General features: G+C 36.1%; 1 protein-coding gene across 1 annotated transcript; it reads left to right on the forward strand.

Annotated features, from left to right (window-relative positions):
• The first annotated feature begins 5,080 nt into the window (after nt 1-5,080).
• On the forward strand, nt 5,081-13,965 carry LOC134258468 (uncharacterized). Its single transcript, XM_062741031.1, has 4 exons — nt 5,081-5,192; nt 9,465-9,816; nt 13,000-13,337; nt 13,460-13,965. Exons 2-3 carry the CDS (start codon nt 9,501-9,503, stop codon nt 13,329-13,331), a joined length of 648 nt encoding a protein of 215 aa, XP_062597015.1. The 5' UTR covers nt 5,081-5,192; nt 9,465-9,500; the 3' UTR covers nt 13,332-13,337; nt 13,460-13,965.

Raw genomic sequence — 13,965 nt, forward strand, 5'->3', positions numbered from 1 at the left:
CAAGGGTGGGGCCAAAATGGCTGACCCAAGTTTTACATAGGAATATATAAGGAACATCTTTAAAAATCTTCTTCTCCAGAACCACTGGGCCAGGAAAGATGAATCTCATGTGGAATCATCCTCAGGTAGTGTAGATTCAAGTTTGTTCAAATCATGACCCCCGGGGCAAGGGTGGGGCCAAAATGGCCGACCCAAATTTTACATAGGAATATATACATGTAGGAAAAATCTTTAAAAATCTTTTTCTCCAGAACCACTGGGCCAGGAAAGATGAAACTCATGTGGAAGCATCCTCAGGTAGTGTAGATTCAAGTTTGTTCAAATCATGACCCCGGGGCAAGGGTGGGGCCAAAATGGCCGACCCAAGTTTTACATAGGAATATACAGGAACAATCTTTAAAAATCTTCTCCAGAACCACTGGGCCAGGAAAGATGAAACTCATGTGGAATCATCCTTAGGTAGTGTAGATTCAAGTTTGTTCAAATCATGACCCCCGGGGCAAGGGTGGGGCCAAAATGGCCGACCCAAATTTTACATAGGAATATATAGGAAATATCTTTAAAAATCCTTCTGAAGATCCACTGGGCCAGGAAAAATGAAACTCATGTGGAATCATCCTCAGGTAGTGTAGATTCAAGTTTGTTCAAATCATGACCCCCGGGGCAAGGGTGGGGCCAAAATGCCGACCCAAGTTTTACATAGGAATATATAGGAAAAATCTTTAAAAAATCTTCTTCTCCAGAATCACTGGGCCAGGAAAGATGAAACTCATGTGGAATCATCCTCAGGTAGTGTAGATTCAAGTTTGTTCAAATCATGACCCCCGGGGCAAGGGTGGGGCCAAAATGGCCGACCCAAATTTTACATAGGAATATATAGGAAATATCTTTAAAAATCCTTCTGAAGATCCACTGTGCCAGGAAAAATGAAACTCATGTGGAATCATCCTCAGGTAGTGTAGATTCAAGTTTGTTCAAATCATGACCCCCGGGGCAAGGGTGGGGCCAAAATGCCGACCCAAGTTTTACATAGGAATATATAGGAAAAATCTTTAAAAAATCTTCTTCTCCAGAATCACTGGGCCAGGAAAGATGAAACTCATGTGGAATCATCCTCAGGTAGTGTAGATTCAAGTTTGTTCAAATCATGACCCCCGGGGCAAGGGTGGGGCCAAAATGGCCGACCCAAATTTTACATAGGAATATATAGGAAATTTTTAAAAAATCTTCTTCTCAAGAACCACTAGAACAGGAAAGATGAAACTCATGTGGAATCATCCTCAGGTAGTGTAGATTCAAGTTTGTTCAAATCATGACCCCTGGGGCAAGGGTGGGGCCAAAATGGCTGACCCAAGTTTTACATAGGAATATATAAGGAAAATCTTTAAAAATCTTCTCCAGAACCACTGGGCCAGGAAAGATGAATCTCATGTGGAATCATCCTCAGGTAGTGTAGATTCAAGTTTGTTCAAATCATGACCCCCGGGGCAAGGGTGGGGCCAAAATGGCCGACCCAAATTTTACATAGGAATATATACATGTAGGAAAAATCTTTAAAAATCTTTTTCTCCAGAACCACTGGGCCAGGAAAGATGAAACTCATGTGGAAGCATCCTCAGGTAGTGTAGATTCAAGTTTGTTCAAATCATGACCCCGGTGCAAGGGTGGGGCCAAAATGGCCGACCCAAGTTTTACATAGGAATATACAGGAACAATCTTTAAAAATCTTCTTCTCCAGAACCACTGGGCCAGGAAAGATGAAACTCATGTGGAATCATCCTCAGGTAGTGTAGATTCAAGTTTGTTCAAATCATGACCCCCGGGGCAAGGGTGGGGCCAAAATGGCCGACCCAAGTTTTACATAGGAATATATAGGAAATATCTTTAAAAATCCTTCTGAAGATCCACTGGGCCAGGAAAAATGAAACTCATGTGGAATCATCCTCAGGTAGTGTAGATTCAAGTTTGTTCAAATCATGACCCCCGTGGCTAGGGTGGGGCCAAAATGGCCGACCCAAGTTTTACATAGGGATATATAGGGAAACCTTTTAAATCTTCTTTTCAAGTACTTCAAATATATGATTAGTGATATTTATATGGAATCATCCTCAGGTAGTGTAGATTCTAGTTTGTTCAAATGATGAACGCCTGGAGGGGGGGAGTAAATTTAAGCCCGATGTGCTCAGGTGAGCGCTGTGGCCCCTGGGCCTCTTGTTTATTTTGTTAAAATCCCTCCTATCTATATTTTTAAAAGCCCAGTGCTTTAAATTTCTCTTCAAAGTTTAGTGTTATAAAATATTGAAATAATAACCAACAAAGATAAAAATAAAATCAACATAATTTTTATTTAAATTTACAAAAATAGACAAAAGAAAAACTAAAACAGCATTTTCTTGAAAATAGCTGGTTGGATCCTATTCAATATCTGAAAAGATATATAATATCAAAGGGTAAAAACAATGAAAAAAAGAAATTGAAAAAAATTGAAAAACTGTCAAAAATTTATAAACATCACAAAAATTCAGGTGTGAGAGATCCGCTTTACATGTAAGAGTGGACTCAAATATCTTGGTACTGTTTTTTTTTTTTAGCTCACCTGAGCTGAAAGCTCAAGTGAGCTTTTCTGATCACATTTCGTCCAGCGTCCGTCTGTCTGTCTGTCTGTAACCTTTTCACATTTTCGACTTCTTCTCAAGAACCACTGGGCCAATTTCAACCAAACTTCCCACAAAGTATCCTTGGGTAAAGGGGATTCAAGTTTGTTCAAATGAAGGGCCAAGCCCTCATTCAAGGGGAGGTAATTGGGAATTAATGAAAATTTGGTGGCATATTTTAAAAATCTTCTTCTCAAGAACCACTGTGCCAGGAAAGATGAAACTTATGGGGAAACATCCTCAGGTTGTGTAGATTCAAGTTTGTTCAAATCATTACCCCCGGGGGTAGGGCGGGGCCAAAATGGCCGACCGAAGTTTTACATAGAAATATATAGGAAAATTCTTTAAAAATCTTCTTCCCCAGAATGACAGAGCCATAATTCATCATATTTATATGGAAGCATGTTCAGGTAGTGTAGATTCAAGTTTGTTCAAATCAAGACCCCCAGGGTTAGGGCGGGGCCAAATTGGCCGACCAAACTGTTACATAGAAATATATAGGAAAATTCTTTAAAAATCTTCTTCTCAAGAATGACAAAGCCATAATTCATCATATTTATATGGAAGCATGTTCAGGTAGTGTAGATTCAAGTTTGTTCAAATCATGACCCCCGGGGGTAGGGCGGGGCCAAAATGGCCGACCAAAGTTTTTAAAGATATATATAGGAAAATTCTTTAAAAATCATTTTCTAAAAAATAGCAAATCCATGATTGGTCATGGGACTACTTTTGGATTTAAACTTTACAATAAAAAGCCATTTTCTACTTTTTCCTACCCTCGTTGCTCAGGTGAGTGATGTGGCCCATGGGCCTCTTGTTTTTATATAAACTTCAAATAAACTCTAGGCCTACTTGCACAAGTGTAAAAGAAATGTCACGCAAGGACATTGAAAGAAGTTCGTATTGTACATGTATTGTTTTTCAATGAGTTTAAGCGAAAATCATCGCGTTTCCGGTCAATGACAAAGACATGTATTTAGTGAATTCATGGTATTGAGAAAGGTAGATTTACTTACCGTTTTTATCCAACTTGCATGTGTTATTCAGTGCTATATATAACAAAACAAGTTAAGATGGTAAATGGCCAAAAGCGGTAAAAGAAATTCCGATAACCAAATGCACACTTCGTCTAAAACCTGCACGTTTCCCATACTTGTAAACAGCTGACAATCAATGGTGATCAAACGTTTGGGTCATGCGAAATTTCACCGGGTATAACCATTCATTCGGGTGTATACAAATCGAGAACAGAGTATCCTCTGGTCGATGGGAAGATAATACATATTTCTTATCTTATCAAATTTGCATTTTTGGGGGGATATATTTTGCTGAAAAGCATATATGCTTATTGGAGAAATAAATTTCTGAGTGTATGGCGTTTTGACACGTAATGATGAATTAGCATATGGACAAGCAATGTTTTATATCATTTTTTTTTCTCATCTAAAAATCTTATTCTAATAAGTTTGTAAATGTATTATTTAATAATTGAATAAGTAGAAATTGAATAAATTGACAAACAATTCATTTTTAAAGAAAGGATACGTATTGGGCAATACACTGTATTAATTGATGTGATATAATGTACATTCCATCCACAATATCGCATATTGTGTTATACTCAGTGATTTATCGGTGTTAAGTGAATTTGAATCTGATCATTTGGGATCAAAATGGCGTTTTTACGGAAGTACGCCATGTTGTGACGTTGTAGAGAGCTCCTAAGTCAGGATTTCCTCTGATACTGAAAAAAAATCAAAGAATGCAAATATAAGTAATAAACAACGATTATTCAGTGAACATGGCATTATGAATAGCAATAGCTCTGCTGGCATATTTTCCATGATGCGCTAGCGCGCATCATGGAATATGCCAGCAGAGCAATTGCTAGATCTATTCATAATGCCATGTTCACTGAATAACGTTGTTTATTTCTTAAATGAATTCATTCTTACGTCAGAAAATCTAGTTCCGTCGATCTGTTTATAATGGGAAAGGCCAACTAGATTTTACAATTTTTAAAAAAAAATACATGTGAGCTCAGTTAGGTACAATTTTCTCCTTTCACATATAGGTAGATTTGAATAAAGTTCAGTGACCAGCCAAAGGAGAAAATTGTACCTACCTGCGTTCGTATATTTTAAGGGCTTCAAAGAGTGGGGCGGGGTTAAAATGCAATGGGAATTGAATGTAAACATGATACCCCTACCACAATAAAAGATTTATATCTTTCAAATCACTTTTCTATTTTTGTTAAAAATAGTTTTCTATAAAGGTATACATATCAGTGATTAGTTACATACAAAAATTTGAGTAAAATTTAGACATTTAATTTTTTGTTAGCATACGAGGGGCCGCAAGTCACCTCATCCTTTACGCCGAAGATCTATCGATCCAGGCGCATAGAAATCTCTTGTAGTCTTCTTATACAGTGGGCATTCTTGCAGAAAATTCACTTCGAATAGATATTGCTTGGTTTACCCATTTAAATAGGATCGATCGACGGAAGTAAACAAAGTAACCACAACGAGGAAGAAGGTAAGGAAACATTAATTTATTTTTCATAGCAACCAAACAATCCCGTCTTTGATACTGATCAAATAGTCTCTATGTACACATGCATGTACGACAGTACAAGACTTTTAGATTCATAATGTTACTTAAAGAAGGTCGTCATGACTAGGATCAAAGCAACGTCGGACCAAAACTACTACTGACTGCATGTAAAACCTCAGACTGAACTAAAAATACAGCGAAAAAAAAATTGTATCAAATATAGTCTGTCCTCCATGATTTTCCCTCCATTTATTCCACCATTACGTGTATTGTATGTATCTTCTTTTTCCCTTGATTGTTTTCATTTTTAGCTCACCTGAGCCGAAGGCTCAAGTGAGCTTTTCTGATCAAAATTTGTCCGATGTCTGTCGTCGTTGTTGTCGTCGTAAACTTTTCACATTTTCATCTTCTTCTCAAGAACCACTGGGCCAATTTCAACCAAACTTGACACAAAGTATCCTTAGGTGAACGGGATTCAAGTTTGTTCAAATGAAGGGCCACGCCCTTTTCAAAGGGGAGATAATTATGAATTAGTGAAAAAATTAATGGCATTTTAAAAAAATCTTCTTCTCAAGAACCACTGGGCCAAGATAGATGAAACTCATGTGGAATCATCCTCAGATAGTATAGATTCAATTTTTTTAAAATCATGACCCCCAGGGGTAGAGTGGGGCCAAAATGCCGATCAAAGTTTTACATAGGAATATATTGGGAAAATCTTTAAAAATCTTCTTTTCCTGAACCAATGGGCCAGGAAAGATGAAACTCATGTGGAATCATCCTCAGGTAGTGTAAATTCAAGTTTGTTCAAATCATGACCCCTGGGGCTAGGATGGGGCCATAATGGCCGTTAAAAGTTTTACATAGGAATATATAGGAAAAATCTTTAAATATCTTCTTCTCAAGAACCATTGAGACAAGAAAGACAAAAATCATGTGAAATCATCCCCAGTTACTATAGATTGAATTTTTTTTAAAATCATGACCCCCAGGGGTAGGGTGGGGCCAAAATGGCCGATCAAAGTTTTACATAGGAATATATAGGGAAAATCTTTAAAAATCTTCTCAAGAACCACTGGGCCAGGAAAGATGAAACTAATGTGGAATCATCTCAGGTAGTGTAGATTCAAGTTTGTTCAAATCATGACCCCGGGGGTAGGGTGGGGCCAAAATGGCCAATCAAAGTTTTTCATAAGAATACATGTATATAAGGAAATCTTTTAAAATCTCCTTCTCAAGTACTTCAAAGCCACGATTAGTGATATTTATATGAAATCATCCTCAGGTAGTGTAGATTCTAGTTTGTTCAAATCATGACCCCTAGGGGGTTAAGATTTAAGCCCCCCCTCCAAACTCAGTAAACTTTCACTTCTGACCTGATATTTGCTTTTTCCTAGCCGGTGTGCTCAGGTGAGCACTGTGGCCCCTGGGCCTCTTGTTATACTTTTTTATACCTGTACATCTAAATTTAGTAGTAAATGCTGTAAATATTTTCATCGTTCTCATGTACCATATACATGTACCATATATTTTAAATGGTTTTGAGTGAATAAATGAACTTGAACTTGTAAAATTGACATGTAAAATTACTTAACCGTGAAAGCTCTGATGTCACGCAGGAAAAGAGGTTAAAAGCCAAAATGTTTGAATAATGATAATTTTATTATACAAACATCTATGAAATATTAATGAATATACCCGTTATACATAATAATACATTAGTAAAAAGAAATTTATGTGAAATATCGAACAATATTAATCAATTTAGAAATAAATAAGTAAAATTGTGAACAACGCATGATTATTTTACAACATTTTTGTCGCCCTCGTTACATCACTATAAGCAATATCAAATCAATAAATGGGACGTTAAGTATCAGTCACATTATCCAGCGTTGGGGTATACGATGAGAAACCGATGCGTTTTTTGACGAAAATGGCGTGGTTGCCGGCCGGACACGACTAGTAATCGGACGTTGACTGAGGCCATTTGGCGAATCGGTGCGGTCATCGGTAGAAAATAATTCGTAGTTAAAAATCAGCGATGTCTCCAACGATGCCTCACATCGCTTCTCATCGGCAACCCATCATTAACACATTTTTCAAGGATCGGCCGATGTATGGCCGAGCATCGTCCAGTGTCGGTTGAATCATCGAGGGGTTGAGTGGTGGGCAACAGACATCGGCCGATCAACGATAGATGTTCGACCGAACATTGGCCCATAGTCACCCGATGTACAAACGATGTTCACAAATGTATGATCGCCGTAATGGTATACATCGGCCGATTACCCTGGAACATCGTTTTATGATTAGCAATGCCTCGCTGGGCTTTTGTAAGTCCAGCCGGCAACCACGACATTTTTATCAAAAAACCCATTGGTTGCCCATCGTATACCCCATCGCTGGATAATGTGACTGACACTTAGCATAGTAGACTGAGGTTTGGACATCGCTCACACCACGGATTACCACCGATAACCATCGGTCTACGGCCACCGGGCGGGAAATGTGACCTGGGCATTAGTCATGTTACGATCCGATGAAGGGCTTCAAATTTAAACCTTGTCAGAAAGGGTTCTTAATCGCGCCAGCACCTATTATAACAATGAAGGTCCATGAGTACTGTCTCTTATGTCCTTAAAATTTTTGCTGTCCGTTATACATGTATATATAATTACATGTCGCTTGAAATAAACCTAACAATGTATATCTGAAAACTGAATTTTAAAGTTTGTCTATTCAAGACTGGACCTCCATACTACGAATACTCAGTTCCTCTGATTCTACATGGTGTATTCAATACCAAAAATACTACTTTATATGTGATATAAGATACGTCGATTTCAATCTAAACTAGTAAATATATCGCTAATAACAATCATTTGCAAAAACTGTTGCTTGCCAAGTTGGTTCACACTCCCTGAATAGTTTTTACTCTTCACCAACTTCTCTGTCACCAGAACTATGGTACATCTAGTGTCACTAAACACAAAAACTCATTATTGTTAACCAATCCAATCTCAATTTTCAGTCCCGTACACTTTCCCCCAAACTCAGTCTTATCTTCGGCAACCACGGGTAAAATGGAACACTTTCTCGTCATCGTTGGCTAGTGTTATATCCCACATTTGCTCTTACCTTTGGTATATTGCACTGCCTTAGGTTTCTCTACCAAATGAATTCCAAATATTCAGTCAGTATCAGTTGATTTACGTTATGGATGTTTATAAGTTATCCAATCCCTGTAGACATAAAACTTCCACATTGCTTTGCTGCGTTGGCTAAAATTATAAACAAGGGGTATATGTAGGTTAGGGCCACAATGGATGATCAAACTTTTACGTTGGTCAATATATAGGAAAAATCATGATAAATTTACCTCCTTTATCCTTTGACATGCTTATGATTTGTATTCTATTAGATAACAATGACCCGTGATAAGCATCTGGAAGCTCAATTTCTTCATCTGCTGATTAAGTCCAAATATCTGAGGTTTTAAAGGCTTTGTTTACGATTTTGATATTTTACGTGCCAGGAAAAAGTCGGCAGAACCGGCGCCATTACGAAAACTGGAAATTTGGCCGTCTCCAACCGGAGTTCATTTTCGATATATCTGCACAATGGTTCTAGTACTCATCAATATCTATGAACAGAAGATTCATAGACTTGCAAGATTCATAGACTTGCAAGATTTTAAATGCCCGGAATGAAAACAAATTTCGAAAGTCTGATAAAATGTTCTCATCGGATTGTATACTTCATAAATGAAGCATAAAAACGTTGATGTAAAAGATCTAGAAGTAGAGTACTAATTGAAATTTTTGTGAGTTTGACAATTAATTCGGTTCGTAAGTATAAAAAATCAACACGAGAATGTCGAATGCCGCCTTTGGTTGGATGCGGCGATTTCCCAGTTTACGTAATGACGCCGGTTCTGACGTGTTCCTGGCACGTAAAATATGAAAATCATTTAAAAAAGCCTGGAGAACGCCAGATTTTTCGGACTACAGCTGATTCTGTCTTTTTGTTTCAACCAAACCCGAAAATCCATGTATGAACTATTAACCAACTGTTTTCCAAGAGCTAAATTAGCTGACTTATCAATGTTCTTGTTAACTTTCTCAATAGTTGACACCATTGCTCAGAATAGTTTAGCACACGAGTGCAATGCTCTATGTTTCGTTTGGGTATTGTTTTAATTGGCATTTTCGACAAGCTTCAATGTTTTCACCTTTACAATGATTTTTCCAGCTTACGAAAAGAAATCTACAAAGGAATAGTATCAACATGGCCACTGCAAATAAGGTAGCTAAACTCTGTCCTGAGGGATCAGATTCTGAATCAGATGACTCTAGTGCTTGGCAAGAAGAGAGATCTGTAACACCTTTCCCACCCACTGATGTCATATTGGAAGTACAAGGGATGGATATACATCTCAATAAACAGGTCTTAATGGACGCATCACCCGTTTTTAAGAGAATGTTTGAATCTGACTTCAGTGAAAAACATAAAGACAGGATACCACTTCCAGAAAAAAAGTATGCAGAATTTGTGAACTTTTTATACACATTTTATAACCCGGAACTACTGGCCCCAATAACGGGTAAGTAATAGTAAGGTTTGTTTGTTTTTTAGCCCACCTCAACGAAATTGGTAGAACATATGTTTAAGAAGTATTTATTCATAATAAACGAAAAAGGATACAATATGAATATGGATTGAACAGCAGGCCAAGGGCCTAAATATGTGATACCCTCAGCGTCTCAGGTTCAAGTTTTTGGTTTAGTTTTCTTCTTCAGTACTTAAATGCATTGATAAGACATGTATGGAATATGCTTCTAGTGTGTTTCATTGTATCGTTCAAAGTTTCAAATGCTGCAATTTCAGCAAAAGAATGACCAGGTAAACGTTTTCGGAATAGGTTTGGATGTAGGTGCATGTCTTGGTTTTGGGTGCATGTCTCATTTCCAAGTAAATATGAAACCTTTGTTTACCAAACTTGCATGGATGATACATTAAGAACGAGCTTATCTGCAACTGCGCGTGCGCAAGAGGAAGCGGGCACTGCGCATTCGCGAAAGCCTAGTCCTAAGGTTGAGATTCGCTTTCATCAGAGACATATCTCTGCTTTCATACATCAAAGGACTCGCACAACTATACTTGCTTCATCTGACCTACATTTTCCGCAGGTTAAAGTTTTTGGTGCAGGTTTCATTTCCAAGTAACTATAGGCTTTAGTATATGTTGACCAAACTTGCATGGAAGGCACATCTTATGATGCACACTACCAAGCTTGCTTCAGATGCTGGCTATTACCTACATCTTCCAGATGAGTGAACAGGTTCACATTTTTCAAGGAAGGCACATCTATATAACCTCATCAGAAATAAAATACAAATCTACTCTTTGCACTCATTACTACAATGAAAACTGTTTAATCTAAACCCTGCACATTCTATTTCAGTGTAAATTCCGACTTTTATTACAACTGTAAATGTTTTCCTTTGTGTAATTCTGTGTATGAAAAGAAAGGATTCATAGTACATGGATCGGAATTATTTATCAAATTACCATGCAAAGAAAGTGTCTTTTTGAAGTTGTCCGAACTGAACCAGTAAAATAATTTTATGTAGTCAAATAAACGGTTATTTTGTTCAAATATAGTTCCATTTCCCCAGTTAGTGATTTGTTACATCATATTTATTACAATAAAAATAGAAATTTTATATTTAGATCCATTTTTTTTTATTTATGTTTATATGAGTCCTTTTGTTGTGTTTCGACTGTTATCTTATTTTCCACACTTTCATTTTTTTTCTGAACCAGTAAAATACTTTTAAATAGCCCTAGAAGGGTCAATTTTATTCAAATGAAATTTCATTCCCCATGAAAGGTGATATAATTTTTTTTAAAAATGTCATTAACAGAGTTGGGTCTTTTAAAAATCGTATTATCAAGAACCTTGTCATTGGGAAAATGAAGTTGAAACTTCATGGACAACATTGATAATTACTGCCAAACGTTAATAAACGATATGAAACTATCATTTTCATTAAACTAATGTTTCATTTTATACATTTGCAAATTTTAATCAAAATCAAAGCACAATGGTTATATTCTTGTTAGATACGAAAAAGACACCCACTCATACCCGGAGCACTAAAACAAAAATCCTTGACGTTACCCGACGTCAAATGCTTAATACATGTAACTTTTTTTCAGAACACAGTCACCGTTTAACTCAATTTATTTCTTATGTCGCTTTAATCAGTCATCAAAAAATGTGCATAAACTATTCAGATTCCATATGTAAAAATGATATTTTACACTTCCTGCACCTGATCCTGCAAAGCCTTAAACCTTTGTGCGCGTAAAAATGACTTTATTTAAGGAAATACGGCAAATTCAATTTTTACAGCACTGCAATCTCAGAATGCAGGTATTCCTTCACCCATTTCACCCTGTAAACTGTTCCTTTCGTCCGAAAATGTTATATTCCACTTAAATACTGAAGAGCAGATTCCATTACTATATTTTCTTGACTGGTTACAGTATTTATGGATCTCTGTTGGTGTTTTTCCGATGTCTATGCAGAATTTTATCACTGCTCTCTGCTCCACCTTTTCCAAAAACGTCCCTTCTTCGAACTATGCCGATCCTGTCTTAATCGATTCTAACCCCGATTTCCCAGTCATTTCTAAACTCTGAACGTTCACATTTAGCAGGTTTGAAGTTATACGTGTAACTTTTATCAACCTCATAATGTAAAAACAATCCGAATTTCCGCGGAATTTTACAAAATACAAATGAAATTTATAAAAAGATAAAAAAAAAAAAAAAAATTAAAATTTTGCGGTGCTCCGGGTCACCATTCCAAGTCTAATGATAAAGCCATTATTATAATTATATATTTGAAATTGAATATAATTTCACATTTTTTAATTCACATAAAGTAAATGAATATAAATAAGTTAATATTAAATATCAATGACGCCATATTTATTTAGATTTGCACTTGTCCACGAACTTCACGGACAACCCTCGTATATGTAAAGGGTATTAAGTGTTCATTCCACATTTTTCTTTCATTTTCGAAAAGAAATTTGATGAGAAAAGATTTCCAATTTATGATATTTCATGTTGACAGAGTCCATTCTTGCTACCGATAAGGTTTTAACTGTCTTTTAAATCAATAAAGGAAGAGCAGGTATTAAAACAGATTATGTTTGTGCAGAAAAACTAGGGATGATGCATATTTGTGACCTATATTCAGCATACAGGTCAAAACATCCTTTTCAAATACTATGAAAAAATTATTTAGTCGGTGAAAAAATTCAAAATGACAAACCTGTTCTTTTGAAGTGATTTATATTCATAAAACTAGTATGCTCATCAGCTTGTATGATGCAAAATAAGCTATGAACAAACAAAAAGTAAATTTACTAAATTATCCTATATTTTCACTCAAAATGACAAGCATTTCTGTCGTTTGGGTGCTTTAAAGATGTTATATTCATTTTCATATCGGAGAAAACTCCTATAACTTCCTGCTAGAAATGAATTGCTGTAAATCTGAAGCACATTCTTCTACTGATTTTGTCAGGTTTGAATATTCATCTCGTAAGTTAAGCACTACTTTGAAATTATTTTTTTGAAAATATTAAAATTCAGTTTATTGAACGCAGGTTTACGTTTTAATGAATAACTGTTATTGTTATACAAGTTCATTGTACCAAGGATTGTATTCTATTAATCATGTTAATCTTTACTTTTGAATAACTTCCAGAGAAAAACGTTTTGGAGGTGGCATGTCTGGCAGATGAATATGAGATCATGGACCTCAAATTGAAATGTGAATTATTTATCCTTGATAACTTTGAACGTGCATGTGAAGAGGGAGGCTTTCACATTGATACAGATACTCTGGTTAATTATGCTGTTTACGCAGAGAAACATGGTGTGGAATTGCTTCTTCCTTCGACAATAATACTTTGCTCAAAACGCAGTATTGAGTCATTAAAACAAGCAAACTTTGAGACAAGACTTACCACTGATACGCAACAAAAATCCTGGATTTTCGATGTACTGTTATGGAACGAGAAATTGCATCTTCTTTAGACAAAGGTAAGTATTTCTTAAAGAATGTAAATTACATGTATAATTAATGAAACATGTATTTGTTGAAAGCAGACTGACTTCTGATTGTGTAGATATTTAATAATCAGAGACTTTTTTTTTTATTTCAGGAGAACAAAATATCTTACAATTAATGGAACTGGTTTGGGAAGCTCAAAATAATGACAAGATGAGAATGTGTGAAAATCGCCTTGTAGCTAAATGCAAACAGGTCAACAAAGAAACTATAGACAAAAACATGGGCGATTTTACCCGAGAAAGACTTCTGGATTACATAATCGCTGCTGAAAGATACAAATTGAAAAATCTTCTGTCATCTGCAATCGAACTAGCATCTAAATGCAATTCAAGAGGAATGAAAAATGATTTAAAGTATGAAAAAATATCGAGTGTAACAAAATACGAAATAGATACTATACGACTTGATCTTCTTGAAAGAAATGGTAAAATAGAAAGTAGCCAAAACTTATTTTTCACTTTTAGTTTTTGCAGAACCAATCCTGTTCCTGTCGGCTCTTTTCTATCTTAAACTTATATGAGTATGTAAAACAACATGACATCTTCATGTATATAACATTTTATTATATTTTTAAGGTTAAAACATTTTGCTTTTGCT

Source organism: Saccostrea cucullata, unplaced genomic scaffold (genome assembly GCF_032062105.1).
Source record: "Saccostrea cucullata isolate Sc308-1 unplaced genomic scaffold, CSIRO_AGI_Scuc_v1 ctg1829, whole genome shotgun sequence".
NCBI lineage: Eukaryota > Metazoa > Mollusca > Bivalvia > Ostreida > Ostreidae > Saccostrea > Saccostrea cuccullata.